A 19,729-nucleotide genomic window follows, 5' to 3' on the forward strand; every position below is an offset into this window, starting at 1 on the left:
ATATCAGATGTCTAAATCATGCCTTTACTCTCACACAGGACCATCAAGCGCCCCCCTCCCTATGACCCAGGACAAAAACCCGGACAAATCCTCAGAGGAACCTGAAGCCTCTGAGGGAGCAGCGTCACCAGGACTCAGCGCACCCAGCACCAGCGCAGCAATGCACACCTCGGTGGGGCCATCGTGAGTTAGAGTAGTGTTGCCGCCTGGTCTATCACAGCGCACAAGTGAGCATCAGTAGATGGTTGAGACAGCGACAGCAGTGGAGACTCCTCGACGGAGGTCGCAGAACTCTCCTAGCTCTGCTGAGCTGCATGTAAACGCTGTGCCTCTGGGGCCATCCAGAAAAAGAGCGGTTCGTGAAATACAGGAACAAGTACAGGTGTCTCTGGAAGGGTTTGCCTCCAGGGTTAGTGCGAGTGTGGATAGAATGGAGGAGTCCATATCTAACATCAGCACTGCCATGGTGGAGGCAATGGCGCATGAACGCACCACCATGGATAGGATGGCAACCTCTGTGGAAAGGCTGGCTATGGCCATGGAGGAAATAAGTCGCCAGAGTCAGGAAAACATGGTGACTGTTCAGAATAGAATGAGATCTTTGGAGGAGCGATGGCAGTTATTGAGCAGAGAGGCCAGAGCTTCATGGACGTCCTTTTGAGGATGGGTCCTCATGGTTCCCCTGATGTGCAGCAAGGTGCTCTCCTGTCACTTGCCAGCACTGAGGTGCAGATGACCCATGAGAGTGCTTTTGTTGGCAGGACAGAAGGAAGTGTGGGCTCCTCTCAAAGCACTCACACGACCATGCCACTACAGAGCCCTCGGTCAGAGACCCACATTGCAGAGACAACTGAGATGGTTGTTTCAGCCCCTGCACAGCCGCAAGGAGAGCAGACTGTTGAAGAGCCCTCCCAGGCTCCCAAACCCAGAAGACGCTCACCAAAGGCATCTAATCAGGCGCAGCATCCTAGTCAGCAAGGTGCCTCTACATCTGCTGAAGCCACAGGGGACGCACCGCATAGAAGCATACATAAGAGAAAGATTAAGCACAAATAGTCTCAAGGGGAGTCACTTAGGTGATTTTTCTCTTTTTTCTGACGCTTGCTGGTATATTATCCTTTTGCCTTGTGTTAAAGATAAATTATGTCAAACAGTTGATTGTGTGGCCTGCGTGCATACCCTGGTTGATGGGCAGCAGTGAGCTGGAGGGATGCTGCACTGGTCACAACAGGGCATGCAAGGCACCCCTCGTCCTCCTCCTACTCCTCTTCCCAGGAAGCTCTGTGCTGAGCCACACGGCTGCTACTCCTCCAATTATGAGGATCAGGATGAGAGGGCATAAAAGTTTCCCATCCCCTTGCTATAGATTTCATTTGAGGCAACAATCTTGCAAGCGCACAGTCGAAGTGGCCTGAAATTATTCCATTCATGACACATTGCAGATGGGTGTCAGCTTGAATAGTCAGAAGGTCAGTAGATGTGCAAAATTTAATCCCATACTTACAACAGCAAAGTTGTTGCATTTGAATGTCAGCCATGTTTCAGGGGCGCTTTTAAAACGCTCCACCAATGCATATAAATCATGTCCTCCAGCAAATCGTCTCCTTGAACCTGGCCTGTTTCTGACAAGACGGGAAACAGGAGCCAGAAGCACGAAAATGGGAAACCATTATGAAAATAGGATTAGCAAGGCAGTTAACAGGCTGTTAATTGCCTTAACTACCTGTCCCACCAGTTGGAGACGGGTCAGTTTGGGAGTGGCTAAACAGACACTCAGGAAAATCGGGTGGGGGCGGGATGGAGGCGGGTTTGGTGTCTGAAGCCATTTTAACCGATTTTCCCAACAAACCCACCTCCAAATCTGCCTCCTCAGGGCTATTAAAATCGAGCCCCTTGTCTCTGTCTCTCGCCTTCTCTCTGTCTCTGCCTCTCTCCTTCTCTCTGTCTCCCTGTCTCTATATCTTTCCTTTTCTCTGTCTCTCTCCTTCCCTCTGTCTCTCTGTCTCCTTCTCTCTGTCTCTGTCTCTATATCTCTCCTTTTCTCTGTCTCTCTCCTTCTCTCTGTCTCCTTCTCTCTGTCTCTGTCTCTCTCCTTCCCTCTGTCTCTCTCTCCTATCTCTCTGTCTGTCTCTCTCCTGTCTCTCTCCTTCTCTCTGTCTGTCTCTCTTTCCTTCCCTCTGTCTCTCTGTCTCTGTCTCTCTCCTTCCCTCTGTCTCTGTCTCTATCTCTATCTCCTTTCCTCTGTCTCTCTGTCTGTCTCTCTCCTTCCCTCTGTGTCTCTGTCTCTCTCCTTCCCTCTGTTTCTCTGTCTCTATCTCTCTCTATCTCTCTTCTCCCTCTGTCTCTCTGTCTGTCTCTCTCCTTCCCTCTGTCTCTCTGTCTCTGTTTCTTTCCTTCTCTCTGTCTCTGTCTCTCTTCTTCCCTTTGTCTCTCTCTCTCTCTCTCTCTATCTCTCTCTATCTCTCTCCTTCCCTCTGTCTCTCTGTCTCAGTCACATATTAAGGATCCGTTAAAAGAAGATTACAGATTTCCCGCCTCCTCTTCTAAAGGTGCTGACTCCTAACTGGAGTACAGTTAGAGAGGCACTGTTGCCCCTCTGATACCTTGGCCAAAGATCCATTACCTCAAGTGCAAGTTCTAGGGTTTATAACTCTTTCGGTTACAAAAGGTAAGAATCAAACAAGACACTAAGGGGGCTAAATTCAGTTGATTTGCTCCCGCTCGCGCCCCGGCTGTAATATTGTGTGGCGCCCCCCAACTTACCACCGGACGCTCTGTCCATCGGGGTCAGTGGGGCCTACCTGCGGCAGGGCGGCGCTAGTTAAAGGGGAGGTGGCGGGCACCCATTCTTGTTGCTGGCCGCCTGCCAGCACCTGCCCCCGTTGCAGTCCCCGGCCCCCGTGAAGCTCGTTTGCCGGCACTCTCGATCCCTGGTGGCCCAGCTGGGCGCCGGGATGCACTGCGCCAGGCCTCTCCCTTTTAATAAGGGGAAATGTAAGAAATCACACAACACCAGGTTATAGTCCAACAGCTTTATTTGGAATCACAAGCTTTCGGAGCACTGCTCCTTCGTCAGGTGAAGTGGAGAGATGCATAAAGACACAGCTTATATAGTCAGAGAATAATGTCAGATGTTTACAGGTAATCTTTCTAACTGCCATTTATCACACCTCGGCAGAGAGATAATCACAGCAATCAAAGGTGTAAATGGTGTCCAAACAGGTCAGTCAGGAAAACATTACATCAAAACATTACCTATATTGAGGTTAATTTGCCAATTACATGCCTATTCTGCAAGTTTATTAATGCCCTCATGTATTTTGTCACAGTCCTCCTCTGTATTAACAATCTCCCCCAATTTGGTGTCGTCCGCAAATTTTGAAATTGTACTTCCGGTTCCCGGGTCCAAATGGTGAACAACAGTGGTCCCAGCACCGATCCTTGTGGAACACCACTTCCTGCCTTTTGCCAATCTGAGTAACTATCTCTAACCCGACTCTCTGTTTTCTGTTTTGTAGCCAGCTTGCTATCCATTCTGCTACTTGTCCCCTGACTCCACCTTATTCATGAGTCTACTATGCGATACCTTATCGAAGCCCTTTTGGAAATCAAAATATATTATGTCTGCTGCATTACCCTTAGCTACTCTTTCTGTTACTTCACAGAATCATAGAATTTACGGCACAGAAGGAGGCCATTCGGCCCATCGTGTCCGTGACAGCAGACAAAAAGCCATCCAGCCTAATCCCACTTTCCAGCACTTGGTCCATAGCCTTGTAGGTTGCGGCACTTCAGGTGCCTATCCAAGTACTTATTAAATGTGATGAGGGTCTCTGCCTCTCCCACCCTTTCAGGCAGTGAGTTCCAGACACCCACCATCCTCTGGGTGAAAAAACTTCTCCTCAAATCCCCTCTAAACCTCCGACAAATTACTTTAAATTTATGCCCCCTGGTATTGACCCTTCTGCTAAGGGAAATAGGTCCCTCCTATCCACTCTATCTAGGCCCCTCATAATTTTATACACCTCAATTAGGTCTCCCCTCAGCCTCCTCTGTTCCAAAGAAAACAACCCCAGCCCATCCAATCTTCCCTCATAGCTAAAATTCCCCAGCCCAGGCAACATCCTTGTAAATCTCCTCTGCACCCTCTCTAGTGCAATCACATCCTTCCTGTAATGTGGTGACCAGAACTGCATGCTATATTCCAGCTGTGGCCTAATTAGTGTTTTATACAGTTCAAGCATAACCTCCCTGCTCTTATATTCTACTAGCTAAAGTGCCCGGCGGTGCCGAGGGTCTCTTGAGGGCATGTTGTTGTTGGGAGAGAGAGAGAGCGACTGGGGGGGAAGAGAGAGAGCGACTGGGGGGGAAGAGAGAGAGCGACTGGGGGGGGAAGAGAGAGAGCGACTGGGGGGGGAAGAGAGAGAGCGACTGGGGGGGAAGAGAGAGAGCGACTGGGGGGGAAGAGAGAGAGCGACTGGGGGGGAAGAGAGAGAGCGACTGGGGGGGAAGAGAGCGAGCGACTGGGGGGGAAGAGAGAGAGCGACTGGGGGGGAAGAGAGAGAGCGACTGGGGGGGAAGAGAGAGAGCGACGGGGGGGGATGGTGGCCCGATGGACCCCTGCGAAGGAAGGAAGAAGGTAAGCTCTCCCTCCCTGTCGCACCCCCTCACTCTTTCCCTCCCTGTCCCATTCCCTCCCTGTCCCACCCCCTCACTCTTTCCCTCTCTCTCCCTCCCCCATCTCTCCCTCCCTCCCCCTCTCTCTCCCTCCCCCTGTCTCTCCCTGCTTTACTCTCTCTCCCTCCCCCTCTCCCTCTCTCCTCCCCCCACCCTCCCTCCTCCCCCCACCCTCTCACCCCCTCCTCCGCCCACCCTGTCTCACTCCCTCCTCCCCCCACCCTCTCTCCCTCCTCCTCCCCCCACCCTCTCTCCCTCCCTCCTCCCCCCACCCTCTCTCCCTCCCTCCTCCCCCCACCCTCTCTCCCTCCCTCCTCCCCCACCCTCTCTCCCTCCCTCCTCCCCCCCACCCTTTCTCCCTCCCTCCTCCCCCCACCCTCTCTCCCTCCCTCCTCCCCCCACCCTCTCCCTCCCTCCTCCCCCACCCTCACTCCCTCCCTCCTCCCCCCACCCTCTCTCCCTCCCTCCTCCCCCCACCCTCTCCCTCCCTCCTCCCCCACCCTCTCCTCCCCTCCCCTCCTCTCCTCCCTCTCCCCCACCCTCTCTCCCTCCCTCCTCCCCCCACCCTCTCTCCCTCCCTCCTCCCCCCACCCTCTCTCTCCCTCCCTCCTCCCCCCACCCTCTCTCTCCCTCCCTCCTCCCCCCACCCTCTCTCCCTCCCTCCTCCCCCCACCCTCTCTCCCTCCCTCCTCCCCCCACCCTCTCTCCCTCCCTCCTCCCCCCACCCTCTCTCCCTCCCTCCTCCCCCCACCCTCTCTCCCTCCCTCCTCCCCCCACCCTCTCTCCCTCCCTCCTCCCCCCACCCTCTCTCCCTCCCTCCTCCCCCCACCCTCTCTCCCTCCCTCCTCCCCCCACCCTCTCTCCCTCCCTCCTCCCCCCACCTCTCTCCCTCCCTCCTCCCCCCACCTCTCTCTCCTCCCTCCTCCCCCCACCCTCTCTCCCTCCCTCCTCCCCCCACCCTCTCTCCCTCCCTCCTCCCCCCCACCCTCTCTCCCCTCCCTCCTCCCCCCACCCTCTCTCCCTCCCTCCTCCCCCCCACCCTCTCTCTCCCTCCCTCCTCCCCCACCCTCTCTCCCCTCCCTCCTCCCCCCACCCTCTCCCCCTCCCTCCTCCCCCCACCCTCTCCCCCTCCCCTCCCTCCCCCACCCTCTCCGCCTCCCTCCTCCTCCCCCCACCCTCTCCGCCTCCCCTCCTCCCCCCACCCTCTCCGCCTCCCCTCCCCCCCCACCCTCTCCGCCTCCCTCCTCCCCCCACCCTCTCCGCCTCCCTCCTCCCCCCACCCCTCTCCGCCTCCCTCCTCCCCCCACCCTCTCCGCCTCCCTCCTCCCCCCACCCTCTCCGCCTCCCTCCTCCCCCCACCCTCTCCGCCTCCCTCCTCCCCCACCCTCTCCGCCTCCCTCCTCCCCCCCACCCTCTCCGCCTCCCTCCTCCCCCCACCCTCTCCGCCTCCCTCCTCCCCCCACCCTCTCCGCCTCCCTCCTCCCCCCCACCCTCTCCGCCTCCCTCCTCCCCCCACCCTCTCCGCCTCCCTCCTCCCCCCACCCTCTCCGCCTCCCTCCTCCCCCCACCCTCTCCGCCTCCCTCCTCCCCCCACCCTCTCCGCCTCCCTCCTCCCCCCACCCTCTCCGCCTCCCTCCTCCCCCCACCCTCTCCGCCTCCCTCCTCCCCCCACCCTCTCCGCCTCCCTCCTCCCCACCTCTCCCCCCCCTCCCCACCCTCTCCGCCTCCCTCCTCCCCCCACCCTCTCCGCCTCCCTCCTCCCCCCACCCTCTCCGCCTCCCTCCTCCCCCCACCCTCTCCGCCTCCCTCCTCCCCCCCACCCTCTCCGCCTCCCTCCTCCCCCCACCCTCTCCGCCTCCCTCCTCCCCCCACCCTCTCTCGCCTCCCTCCTCCCCCCACCCTCTCTCGCCTCCCTCCTCCCCCCCACCCTCTCTTCGCCTCCCTCCTCCCCCCACCCTCTCTCGCCTCCCTCCTCCTCCCCCACCCTCTCTCGCCTCCCTCCTCCCCCCACCCTCTCTCGCCTCCCTCTCCCTCCCTGCCCCTCTCCCTCTCCTCCCTCCCTATTTCTCTGTCTCTCTGACGTCTGTTCCCCTCTACCGTTCTCAGTTTTTCTTCTGCCGTTTTTTGTCTGCGAGCTCGCTGGCCGCTCAGGCTCTGTATAGAAATCATCTTGGTGCCGGTGCCCGATTTGCTACTCCAGGCCCCACCGTCCGCCCGCTCTCCGGGGCAAGATAAGAGCTGGGCTCCGGCCCCACACCCACACCGGCAGGAATCAGCACCCGGGGAAACCGCCCGCCGCCCAAAGTGAACAAAGACCCTCCTCACCTGTCACAGAGTTGAAGTCTCCGAAAGCGGCCACGGTGCCCCGGGCCTCTTCCCCCACGCATTCAGGAGGCGCGGGGAAGAGAGAGAGAGACAGACTGGGGGGGGGGGGGAGAGTTAGACGCCGCCGCGCTCCTGCTCCGCGGAGCTCCGTGCCGCCACCACCGCACCAGCCTTTACTAAGATGGCGGCGATCGGGGGCCGCTTGTTGACTGGGGCCTAGCTCGGGCGTGGGTGCGGAGGAGTGGCCGAGGCTTCGAGGCCTACCTGGAAAAATCGGGAAAGGTAGGAAAATTAATGAGATTAGATAAAAGATTTAGAAAGTGATTAACTTTTTTTAAAAACAATATGTGTTTTAAAAGCAACATTTTTTTTAAAGATGCAGAAAGTGGGAAAAAGAAAGGAAAAGTTTGGAATCAAGATGGCGGCGACTCACCTCGGTTCAGAACGATAAGGCCCGCCCACACACGCACCGATTGGTCGACCGTCAGGTCACCGAAGCGTAGGATTGGTCAATCGTCCCGTCACTCGACCGTAGGAGGGCCCGGCCGCACACGCCAGGAACCCGGCGTACGATTGGTCGACCTCGAGGTCACTCTGTCGCTAATGAGCGGATAATGAGATGCTAATGAGCGGAATTTTGAACGTTTTTCGGATACCGCTGGCGCGATTTTTGTCCGGCCGAAACGTAAATACACTTACGACCGTTTCGGAAAGGTAAGCTTTCTTTCGACGTAACGCACACGTAGGTACGCTCTAACTTTCGAGCGCATAGCCGGACAGACGCACACGTGAGGACAGACAGACAGAAGGACAGACAGACAGAAGGACAGACAGACAAACAGAACAATCCGTTTATATATATAGAAGATGCCTCGGCTAATAAAGGCAAGTATCCCATATGCCTTCTTAACCACCTTATCTACCTGTCCTGCTACCTTCTGGGATCTGTGGACATGCACTCCAAGGTCCCTCTGATATTCTGTACTTCTCAGTGTCCTACCACTTAATGGCCCAGAACTTGGTGTTGGGGGCTTGCCGCGCGTGCAAGCCCCCAATCTGCACTCACCCTGCGCGCTGACATCTGAAGCCCGGGCCTGCTTTCATTTCCTGTCACAGGCCCGGTTCAGATGTCAGCGCGCAGTGCTTACCTGATCCAACGGCGTAGTTAGTGCGATGTGCCGGCTGGGATCAGGTGAGCACTGTACAACCAATCAGGGGAGGGGAAGGTTCATTCATGAGTTTGAGAGTAAGAACTGTCAAACTCATGAAAACTACAGGGGCCCAAAACACTATTTAAACTTTAAATAAAAATTTAAAAAACATCCCAATCATTAAATTAAGTATAAATAAGTTTAAAAAAATAATTTAAACAATTTTTTTTATTTTTTTAATAAATTTTTAATAAAAAGGGTCTAAAACTAAACTTACCTTATTGTAGATTCTTTAAAATAATAAACCTGTGGAAAAAAAAATTCTAAACTGCAATAAAACACCACTTACCTGTAAAAATAAATACTTACGTGTGCTTTTTTACAAGCGTAAAGACCGGAGGCCTTTACACGTGCGCAAATCCCCCAAAACAGAGGAAATCCAAGACGCACGCGCTGCCCCCTACAGCGCACGCGCTAGCCTCTTCAACTCTTGGGTTAGAGGAGAGGAAATGCCGGTTTTCAGCGCATGCGCTGTGCATGCTGAAAACCGGCATTTCCTCCGGCCAGACGCGTGAGTACCCCTTCCGTACTCACGCGTTTGGGGAGGAATTTCTGCCCCATAGTGTATTCCCTTGCCTTGTTAGCCCTTCCCAAATGTATTACCTCAGACTTCTCCAGATTGAATTTAATTTGCCACTGTTCTGCCCACCTGACCAGTCCATTGATATCTTCCTGCAGTCTGCAGCTTTCTTCTTCATTATCAACCACATGACCAATTTTTGTAAGATTTATAAACTTCTTAATCATACTTCCTACATTCAAGTCCAAACCATCGATATATACCACAAAAAGCAAAGGACCTAGTATTGAGCCCTGCGGAACCCCACTGGAAACAGCTTTCCAGTCACAAAAACACCCATTGACCTTTGTTTCCTGCCTCTGAGCCAATTTTGGATCTAACTTGCCACTTTGCCCTGGATCCCATGGGCTTTTACTTTCATGACCAGTCTGCCATGTGGGACCTTATCAAAGCCTTGCTAAAATCCATATACACTACATCAAATGCACTACCCTCATCGACCCTCCTTGTTACCTCCTCAAAAAATTCAATCGTTAGTCAGACACGACGTTCCTTTAACAAATCCGTGCTGACTGCCCCTGATTAATCCGTGTCTTTCTAAATGAAGATTAATACGCTCCCTCAGAATTTTTTCCAATAATTTTACCTGACTGGCCTGTAATTACTCGGTCTATCCCTTTCTCTCTTTTTAAACAACGGTACCACGTTAGCAGTCCTCCAGTCCTCCGGGACTACACCTGTAGCCAGAGAGGATTGGAAAATGATGGTCAGAGCCTCTGCTCTTTCCTCTCTTACTTCTCTGTCTGGGATACATTTCATCCAGGCCTGGGGATTGATCCGCTTTCAAAGATGCTAAACCCCTTAATACTTCCTCTTTCACTAAGTTTATTTCATTTAATATTTCACACTCCGCCTCCCTGATTGCAATGTCTGCATCATCCCTCTCATGTGAAAACAGACGCAAAGTATTCATTAAGAACTATACCCATGTCTTCCGCTTCCACACATAGGTTACCTTTATGGTCCCTAATAGGACCTGCTCTCACTTTAATTATTCTCTTGCTCTTAATGTATTTATAAAACATCTTTGGGCTTTCCTTGATTTTACTTGCCAATATTTTTCATGCCCTCTCTTTGCTTTCCTAATTTCCTTTTTAATTTCAGCCCTGCACTTTCCATACACCTCTAGGGTTTCTGCAGTATTGAGCACTCGGTATCTGTCATAAGGTTCCCTTTTTTCCTTTATCCATCCCTGTATCGTTTATCCTACCCTACTGCAAAGAATTCACTGAGGTTGGTCAAGCATGAGCATCCCTTTTCAAATCCGTGCTGACTACTCTTTATTCTATTTTCAGAGTGATCAGTTCCTCTGCTCCGGGAGATGAAAGGGTTAATATTTTGTTGACGACTTCCTCTTTGACCGTCTCTTGTGCTCTCCTAAAACCCATGGTGCACCTGTGCTTTTATGTCTTTTTTCCCCGAGTTTGTTGCTGGGCAGAACAGCTGGAATTTCTTCTGGTCCCCCAGGACTTATCTTTAACCTTGTTTTTAATCTCTTATTATTAGCAGTCAGTGTCCTTCGAAAGCACGCAGTCTTTCTCAAGGCTGTTTGGAGCAATAGCAAGATCTGTGATACCTTTCGAACTTTGAGCTATTTCGGTCAAGTTCCCATAGTCGTTTGCTCCACTGGTGTTTCGATACAGTGGTCCGTTCCTTGGTAGGCTCTCGGTCCCAAGTTAGTCTACCTGCTATTTAGTTTTGATTGCATTAGCAGCACATGAGTTATCCTTCGCTTGCTGTTTGTATTTTTAACCAGGTTCTGCTCTTTCACCGAATATTTGCCCTGCTAATCCAGGGTTTCAAGTCCATTCCTTTATCCATCTCACGGTGCCTGGGCGAGCATCGCCCTGACAATCCCCGCTTCACTGACCGCACTTAGTCCTCCTTAAGAACAGGCACCGAAACGATCCATATCAGAAACTCCCAAAATCCCAGACAGTGATGACAGCAAAATATTGGGCTGTGGGTGGCATCGCAGTGGCAATCCTGGCTGGACAGGGAGCCGAGGCCTCAGCTCATCCACCGCTGAAATCCTCACCCATGCCTTTGTTACTTCTGGACTCAACTATTCCAACGCACTCCTGGTTGGCCTCCCATCTTCCACCCTCCATAAACTTGAGCTAATCCAAAACTCGGCTGTCCGTGTCCTAACTCACACCAAGTCCCGTTGTCCCATCATCCCCTGTGCTCACTGACCTACACTGGCTCCCGGCCCGGCAACGCCTCGATTTCAAAATTCTCATCCTTGTTTTCAAATCCCTCCATAGCCTCGCCCCTTCCCTAACTCTGTAACCTCCTCCAGCTCTATAACCCTCTGAGATCTCTGCGCTCCTCCAATTCTAGCCTCTTGCGCATCCACCATTGGCAGCCGTACCTAGGCCCTAAGCTCTGGAATTCCCTCCCTAAAGCTCTCCACCTCTCTCCCTCTCCTCCTTTAAGACCCTCCTTAAAACCTACCTCTTTGACCAAGCTTTTGGTCGCCTGTCCGAAAATCCCCCTATGTGGCTCAGTGTCAAATTTTGTTTGATAATCGCCCCTGTGAGGCCTCTCGGGACGTTTTACTATGTTACAGGCGCTGTATAAATACAAGTTGTTGTTGTTGAGGCACACCTGCAGGCGGCTGGGAGCCGCGGACTCAGCACAGAGCGGGAAGCGGGCCGGGGATAGTCGGGGGTCGGTATTGCATCCGGGCGGTTCATTACACCACTGAGCCAGGACTTTGTGCACGGTTTTCGGAGGTCCCGACACCACCGGCAGGGGCTCACACCTGGCCGGTGAACTGCCGTCCAAGGCTGTTTAATTTTTGTGTTGCTCCTGAAGTCAAGGGGCGTTAGTGTTGGGGGATCCGATAGTTTCCATTGAGAGGCAAGCCAAGGTCAACAGGGACTGTACCAGAGGGTGGCCCATGCTTATTGTCTTCGGGCACCGTAGGTGTAAACATAGGCCTAAAAATTCGGTTGCTTTGCGCCTCCCATTGGGGCCCTAAGAGGGTGCTAAGGGGGCGCAAAGCAACTAGCGCCTGGGCGTGGTACGGCCAACGCCTCCCGTGAAATTCAGCGGGAGGTTAGCGGCGCCAGTAACCGTTAGGGCCCCGCGGGGTCGGGGGGCCTACCTGCGGCCGGGGCAGCGCAAATTAAAGGGAAGGTGCCGGGCGGCCATTTTTGTTGCTGACCTCCTGCCAGCACCTGCCCCCGTTGCCGTCCCCGGCCTCCTCTGCAGTGCCTCCCACGGGGTACCGGCTGTGTTCCGTGAGCCCGGCACTTCTCGAGTGACCCTGGTGGCCTAGCTGGGCCCCGGGTCTTGCTGCGCTTGGCCCCTCCCCTTTAAGAAGGGGAGGAAGGCCTGCAGTACCGCTTCCCTCTTGGTGTGTTACCGGTGAATTTCAGCCCCAGGGGCGCTAAAAGTAGCACCCTGGCGAAGCTAGCGCCCCAAAGGGGGTGCGACTCAATTTTTCTCCCCAGAGCTTAACATTTAAAGTTCAAAACCACATTCCCAGAAATGTCCCCATATCTCAAGTTGCTGCTGTTAACAGAAATGATTTAGAATGTACGCCAAATAAGAAAGAAAGACTTGCATTTATATAGCGCCTTTCTCGACTTCAGGATGTCCCAAAGCGTTTTACAGCCAATGAAGTACTTTTGGAGTGTAGTCACTGTTGTACTGTGGGAAACACGGCAGCCAATTTACGCACAGCAAGCTCCCACAAACTGCAATGAGATAATGACCGGATAACCTGCTTTAATGATGATAGTTAAGGGATTAAAAATTGGTCCCAGGATACTGGGGAGAACTCCGCCCCCCCCCCCCCCCCACCTCCCCCCCTCCTGCTCTTCTTCGAATAGTGCCGTGGGATCTATTACGTCCACCTGAGTCGGCAGTCGGGGCCTTGGTTTAACGTCTCATCCGAGTGACAGTGCATCGCTCGAGGGCCAGCCTACACTCTACGTAGCGATCACCAGTGGCACCACCTCCGACAGTACAGAGGCTGTAGATTTAATAGAGGACTTTCTGTGCTGCAATGACTTCTGGGATAGCCCTGCATCCATACTGGTGGTGCCATCATTCATAGAGGCATAGGGGTGCACAAGCAAGGAGGTTATGCTGAACCTTTATAACCACTGGTTTAGGAAGGATGCCATGTCCTTGGGGAGGGTGCAGAGGAGATTTACTAGAGTGGTACCAGGGACGGCGAAAAGTGCGAGGTGATACATTTTGGTAGAAAGAATGTAGAGAGGAAATATAAACTAAAAGGTCCAATCCTAAATGAACAGTGAGACCTGGAGGTATATGTGCACAAATCATTGAAGGTGGCAGGGCAAGTTGAGAAAGTAGTTATAAAAGCACACGAGATCCTGGGCTTCATAAATAGAGGTATAGAGTACAAAAGGAAGGAAGTTATGATGAACCTGGTTCGGCCCCAACTGGAGTACTGTGTCCAATTCTGGGCACCGCACTTTAGGAAGGATGGAAGGCTTTAGAGAAGGTGCAGAAAAGATTTACGAGAATGATTCCAGGGATGAGCGACTTCAGTTGCGTTGATAGACTGGAGAAGCTGGGGTTGTTCTCCTTGGAGCAGAGAAGATTGAGAGCAGATTTGATAGAGGTGTTCAAAATCATGAGGGGTCTGGACGGAGTAGATAGAGAGAAACTGTTCCCATTGGCGGAAGGGTCGAGAACCAGAGGACCCAGATTTAAGGTGATTGGCAAAAGAACCAAAGGCGACATGAGGAAAAACTTTTTTACACAGCGAGTGGTTAGAATATGGAATGCACTGCCTGAAAGGGTGCTGGAGGCAGATTCAATCACGGCTTTCAAAAGGGAATTGGATACGTACCTGAAGGAAAAACAATTTGCAAGGCTACGGGGAAAGGGCGGTGGAGTGGGACTTGCTGAAGTGCTCTTGCAGAGAGCCGGCACAGGCTCAACGGGCCAAATGGCCTTCTCCCGTGCTGTAACCAGTCTATGATTCTATGAGGGACTTCAGTTGTCTGGAGAAGCTGGGATTGTTCTCCTTAGAGCAGAGAAGGTTAAGAGGAGATTTAATAGAGGTGTTCAAAATTAGGAGGGGTTTTTGAGAAGGTAGACAGGGAGAAACTGTTCCCTGTGGGAGGAGGGTCGGTAACCAGAGGACGCAGAGTTAAGATAATTGAGGAAAGAATCAGAGGGGGAGATGAGGAGAATCTTTTTAACACAGCGAGTTGTTGTGATCTGGAATGCACTGCCTGAAAGGGCGGTGGAAGCTGATTCAATAGTGACTTTCAAAAGGGAATTGGATCAATACTTGAAAAGGAAAAATTGTAGGGCTGTGGGGAAAGAGCAGAGGAGTGGGACTAACTGGAGAGCTCCTTCAAAGAGCCAGCACAGGCGCGAAGGGCCGAATGGCGGCCTCCTGTGCTGTATCATTCTAAGATTCCTCGATTGAAACTACAGAGCCTGTAGATTTAATAGAGGATGCTCCGCGCTGCAGTGATTGCTGGGATAGCTCTGCATCCATAGCTGTGTCTTGCTTTCTCGCGCTTAGAAAAATGAGAGAAAAACATGGCAAATCCCATAGTTAGCTGGGCTGTGAAAGAAAAAGACAAACAGAGAGAAGGAGTCAGAGAAAGAAAAAGAAGTGAGAGAAATGGAGCATGACATTGAAAGGAGGAGAAGTGAGGAAGGGTCTATTGTCACAGGCCCACTCCCCACAGGCCCTGTCACCGATGAAGCTTTGCTCTCTTTTGCTGTGTGCAACGAAGGTTCACGAGATTGATTCCTGGGATGGCAGGGCTGTCGTATGAGAAGAGATTGAGTAAACTAGGCCTGTATTCTCTTGAATTCAGAAGAATGAGAGGGGATCTCATTGAAGCATACAAATTATTACAGGGCTTGATAGGATGGATGCTGGGAGAATGTTTCCCTTGGCTGGGGAGTCTAGAACCAGGGGCCACAGCCTCAGGATAAAGGGTCGGCCATTCAGGACTGAGATGAGAAGAAATTTCTTCACACAGAGGGTGGTGAATCTTTGGAATTCTCTACCCCAGAGGACGGTGGAGGCTCAGTCATTGGGCATATTCATAACAGAAGTCGATAGATTTCTGACTAGTAAGGGCATCAAGGGATATGGCGATAGGGCCGGTAAATGGAGTTGAGGCAGAAGATCAGCCATGATCTTATTGAATGGTGGAGCAGGCTCGAAGGGCCGAATGGCCTTCTCCTGCTCCTATTTCTTATGCTCTTATGTTTATTTTTAAGTGTGAGAGACCTCAAGGATGTGACTTGCAACTGAAAATATCACACTTGGGATTTCTGTGATGCGGACTGTTCTGGTGTTAATGTGGGTCTGGGAGTGAGTGTGAATGTGAATGTGAGTGTGAGTGTGTGTGAGTGCGAGTGTGAGTGCATGGACAAAGCAGCCCACTTGATCTGCACCCCATCCACCACCTTAAACATTCACTCCCTCCACCACCGGTGTACCGTGGCTGCAGTGTGTACCATCTACAAGATGCACTGCAGCAACTCGCCAAGGCTTCTTCGGCAGCGCTTCCCAGACCCACGACCTCTTCCACCTAGAAGGACAAGGGCAGCAGGCGCATGGGAACAACACCACCTCCAAGTACCCCTCCAAGTCACACACCATCCTGACTTAGAAGTACATCGCCAATCCTTCATCGTCGCTGGGTCAAAATCCTGGAACTCCCTCCCTAACAGCACTGTGGGTGCACCTTCACCACACGGACTGCAGCGGTTCAAGAAGGCAGCTCACCACCACCTTCTCAAGGGCAATTAGGGATGGGCAATAAATGCTGGCCTTGCCAGCGACACCCACATCCCATAAAAACAAATTTTTAAAAAATTGTGAGTGTGTGTGCTTGTGTTTGTATGTGAGTGTGTGTGTGTGTCTGTGTGTGAGTGTGTGTTTGTCAGTGTTTAAGTGTGTGTGTTTGAGTGAGTGTATGAGTTTGAGTGTGTGTATTTGTGTGTGTGAATGTAAGTACGTGTGTGAAAGTGTGAGAGTGTGTGAATCTGTGTGTATGTGTGTGTGAGTGAGTGACTCAGTGACTGAGTGTGTGAATGTGTGTGTGTGTGTGAGTGAGTGAGTGAGTTTGCAGGTGGTTTGATGATGCTGGGTCTGTCAGGATGTTCCCAGCACCTCCCCCAGTGCACTGAGCTCCCAACTCACTGGGGGACACGGGCAGAATCACATTTACCGCCTGTGAGAGGCCACGCCCGCTATATATATTGAAGTAAATGGGGCTGAATATCGGGCGGAGAGTATAACGGGCCGAGCGATGGGACAACACCTGCCTTGCGCCTGCGCCCATCTCCAATCTCACACCCATTGGCTACTCATGACTTAACTACCAGAAACATCTAAGGTTTTGTTCTTTTCTTTCAGGAAATCAATTGGCTGAGAGAGAGGTGCGTATAACAGTATGCGATCTGTTCATTGTATTCCACAGAATCATAGCACACGACCGACTGCACAGAGGGAGGCCATTCAGCCCATCCCCCCGCTGTGCTGGCTCTCTGAAGGAACAAACCATTTCTCTGCCCTGTTGAAAGTCATTACAGGTTCTGCTCCCCTCACTGTCTCTAGTAGCTCCATCCATGTCCTAACAACCACCTGCATTAATAAAAGGTCCCCTAACCTCGGTGTTCTTGCGTATTCTTGCGGAACTTATGCCCTCCAGTTACCGACTCACCTTCTGTGCTGTTAATGTGTGCAGGCCCCTCGAGGAGATTCGGCGCCCCACCGTGGTCTCTGCGAAGCCGTCCCTGGGGCTGTTCAAAGGGCCCCTCCAGTACCGAGTGTGGAAAGAAATGAGGAGCAGCATCGGCCCAGGTAAACAAGTTGCCGGCAAAAGAAATACTGCAGCCGCTGAAAAGCCGAGGTAAAATCCGACCGGGCCGGCGAGCGCGCGGCTGGCTGGTCAGTCAGCGTGTGTGCCGAGGGAATGGAGCCGTTTGGTCGAGCATTCGCCGACCCTTCGTGGTCCAGTTACCTGAGGCTCCGTGTCACTGGCAGGAGCTGGCCCGTGGCAGGCGGGTTACCGGGTCACTGTGGGCCCGCTGCCCACTCTGTTCCTTCACCTCCGGACTCGACTCATCCAACGCTCTCCTGGCTGGCCGGACGGCCGGCCTTTATATAACATCATTCACAATCTCAGCACGTCCCAAAGCACTTTACAGCCAATGAAGTACTTTTTTGAAGTGGAGTCTCTGTTGTAATGTGGGAAATGCGGCAGCCAATTTGGGCACAGCAAGCTCCCACAAACAGCAATGTGATAATGGCCAGATCATGTAATTTTAGTGATGTTGGTTGAAGGATAACTATAGGCCCCAGGTCACTGGGGAGAACTCCCCTGCTCTTCTTTGAATAGTGACCGTGGGATCTTTTACATCCACCTGAGAGCAGATAGGGCCTTTGTTTAATGTCTCATCCAAAAGGCAGTACCTCCGACAGTGCAGCACTCCCTCAGCACTGCCAGCCTAGATTTTTGTGCTCAAGTCTCTGGAGTGGGACTATGAACCCTCAACCTTCTGACTCCGAGGCAAGAGTGCTGCCTGTTGGATCCGTGATTCAGAGGATATGCTGTTATAAAATAATCACACGGATGCTGTATATCAACAATAAACAGGTCTTTACTGGAGAAGGGTAGTCTCACGACTGGGGATACACAGAGGCATGCGCAAAGCTTATATACCGGTGTGGTCACTACCGGTACTACAGTATACAGGAGCTGTAAAAGTAGTCCTGACTTAAAGGCACATACACTACAATTCCTCCCCTTTTAGATTAGTAGTACCCCTAATATTAAAATAACAATTAACATTTTTAACATGTACATTAAACAACAAAAGTCCATTTATAGATTCAGTCTTTGGGGCGGCTTCCTGACCCTTTCGGGATAGCGCCTTTCCGGAGGTTCTTGTTCTTGGTGCAGAGGCGATTCTGACTCCTTTTCATCGGGTAGTTCATCGGGTTCCACTGCTACTGGGTCTGAGGTAGATGCTACCGGTATGTCGGGTTCATCCCCAGGTACTCGAGACATGGGGTTGACGCGTTCCTGTGACGGTAAGATCTGATCGACGTGGCGTCTCACAATGTTCTCCCCGACATCCACTGTGTACATTAATGGCCCCTGCCTTGTACATATCGTTCCGGGTTGCCATTTCTCTGTTCGATAGTCACGGGCCAAGACTGGTTGCCCTACATTGAAGCTCCTTGTCGGCTTCTCATTGATGTGCTGGAATTGTTTGTCCTCAACATTTCTTCGCACATTTGGTCTGAGCAAGTCCAGACGAGATCTCAACCTTCGGTTAAAGAACATCATGGCCGGGGTCTGGTTGGTAACTGCATGTGTCGCGATTCGGTAGGCTAATAAGAAATTGTCCATCTTATGCTGTAGTGGAATTTCATCGTCGCACATGGCCTTTATCGCCTTCTTAAAGGTTTGTACGAACCTCTCAGCCAATCTATTTGTGGCTGGATGATACGGGGCGGATGTGTAATGCCTTACCCCATTCCTTCTCATAAATTTTTGGAACTCGTCGGACACAAACTGTGGTCCATTATCAGAGCAAATCTGTTCTGGCAAACCGTTTCTGGCAAATATGGTCCGTAGGACTGCAATCGTTTTCTCTGTAGTGGTTGAAGACATTTTTATCACCTCAGGCCACTTTGAATGAGCATCCACTGCTATTAAGAACATTGAGTCCATGAATGGACCAGCGAAATCAATATGCACCCGTTGCCATGGAGAGGAGGGCCACTCCCATGGGTGTAGAGGGGCATGTGGTGGTGCATTTTGGACCTTCTGGCATCCTAAGCAGCTCTTAGTTAGGTCTTCGATTTGTTGATCGATTCCCGGCCACCACACATAAGCCCTAGCAAGGCTTTTCATTTTCACTCCCCCCAGATGACCTTCATGTAGCTCATTTAGCACTCTCTCCCTTAACTTGGGTGGAATCACCACTCTGGATCCACACATCACTGTCCCCTGGCATACTGACAGCTGTTCTCTTCTGGATGAGAATGCTGGCAACAGTGAGTCGCCATGTGTTGGCCATCCCCTCACCTTCAATTCATATACCCGCGACAGCGTCGGATCATTTCGGGTCTCCTTCTCTATATCCGCGTTTGTTACTGGCAATCGTTCAATTATTGACGAATAAAATATCTCGATAGGGTCCACTGCTGGTGCTTCCTCCACAGTAGGCAGTGGCAGGCGCGATAGCCCATCAGCGTTCCCATGCTGTTTCGTGCCTTTATATTCTATTTCATATTGATTCGCCCCTAGAAACAGGGTCCATCTTTGTAACCGCTGTGCAGTCATCACTGGAACGCCCTTCTTAGGATTAAAGACAGAGACAAGTGGTTGGTGGCCAGTCAGCAAGGTGAACTTCTGCCCATGCAGATAGTGGTTGAATTTTTTCACTCCCCATACTAGGCTGAGGGCCTCCCTGTCAATCTGGGCGTAGTTGCGCTCAGCTGAGGTTAGTGAACGAGACGCAAAGGCTACTGGCCTCTCCAACCCATCTGGGAATTTGTGCGACAGCACCACTCCAATACCATAGGGTGATGCATCACATGCCAAACGAATTGGTAATGCTGGGTTGAAATGGGCCAACACCTCGTTTGATGTGATCAATTCCTTACACTCCTGGAAAGCTCGTTTACGTTCATCATCCCACTTCCATGGTACCCTGTTTGCAGTAGGGTGTTCAGTGGGTGTAATACCGTAGACAAATTTGGTAAGAACTTGTGGTAGTAGTTTACCAGCCCAAGGAACGACCTCAGTTGTGACACATTTTCCGGTGCTGGAGCCTTGACTACTGCCTCAATCTTGTCAGGGGACTTATGTAACCCCTCTTCATCGATGACGTGGCCACAATACGAGATCTGTTTCTGGAAAAACTCGCACTTGTGGCAATTAGCTCGTAGCCCATACTC

The 19,729-nt window shown here is 52.1% G+C and overlaps 1 protein-coding gene across 1 annotated transcript in view; it reads left to right on the forward strand.

The window, feature by feature from the left end:
* The window catches only part of LOC147095695 (zinc-binding protein A33-like), a 66,486-nt gene that overhangs the window by 29,143 nt on the left and 17,614 nt on the right, over positions 1–19,729 (forward strand). The window contains exons 4-5 of the mRNA XM_085974745.1: positions 16,172–16,194; positions 16,503–16,618. Of these exons, the coding sequence (XP_085830871.1) occupies positions 16,172–16,194; positions 16,503–16,618 (139 nt within the window). The remainder of the gene's footprint in view (positions 1–16,171; positions 16,195–16,502; positions 16,619–19,729) is intronic.

Source organism: Somniosus microcephalus, unplaced genomic scaffold (genome assembly GCF_052327205.1).
Source record: "Somniosus microcephalus isolate GS21.2 unplaced genomic scaffold, FLI_Smic_1.0 unresolved_chr1, whole genome shotgun sequence".
NCBI lineage: Eukaryota > Metazoa > Chordata > Chondrichthyes > Squaliformes > Somniosidae > Somniosus > Somniosus microcephalus.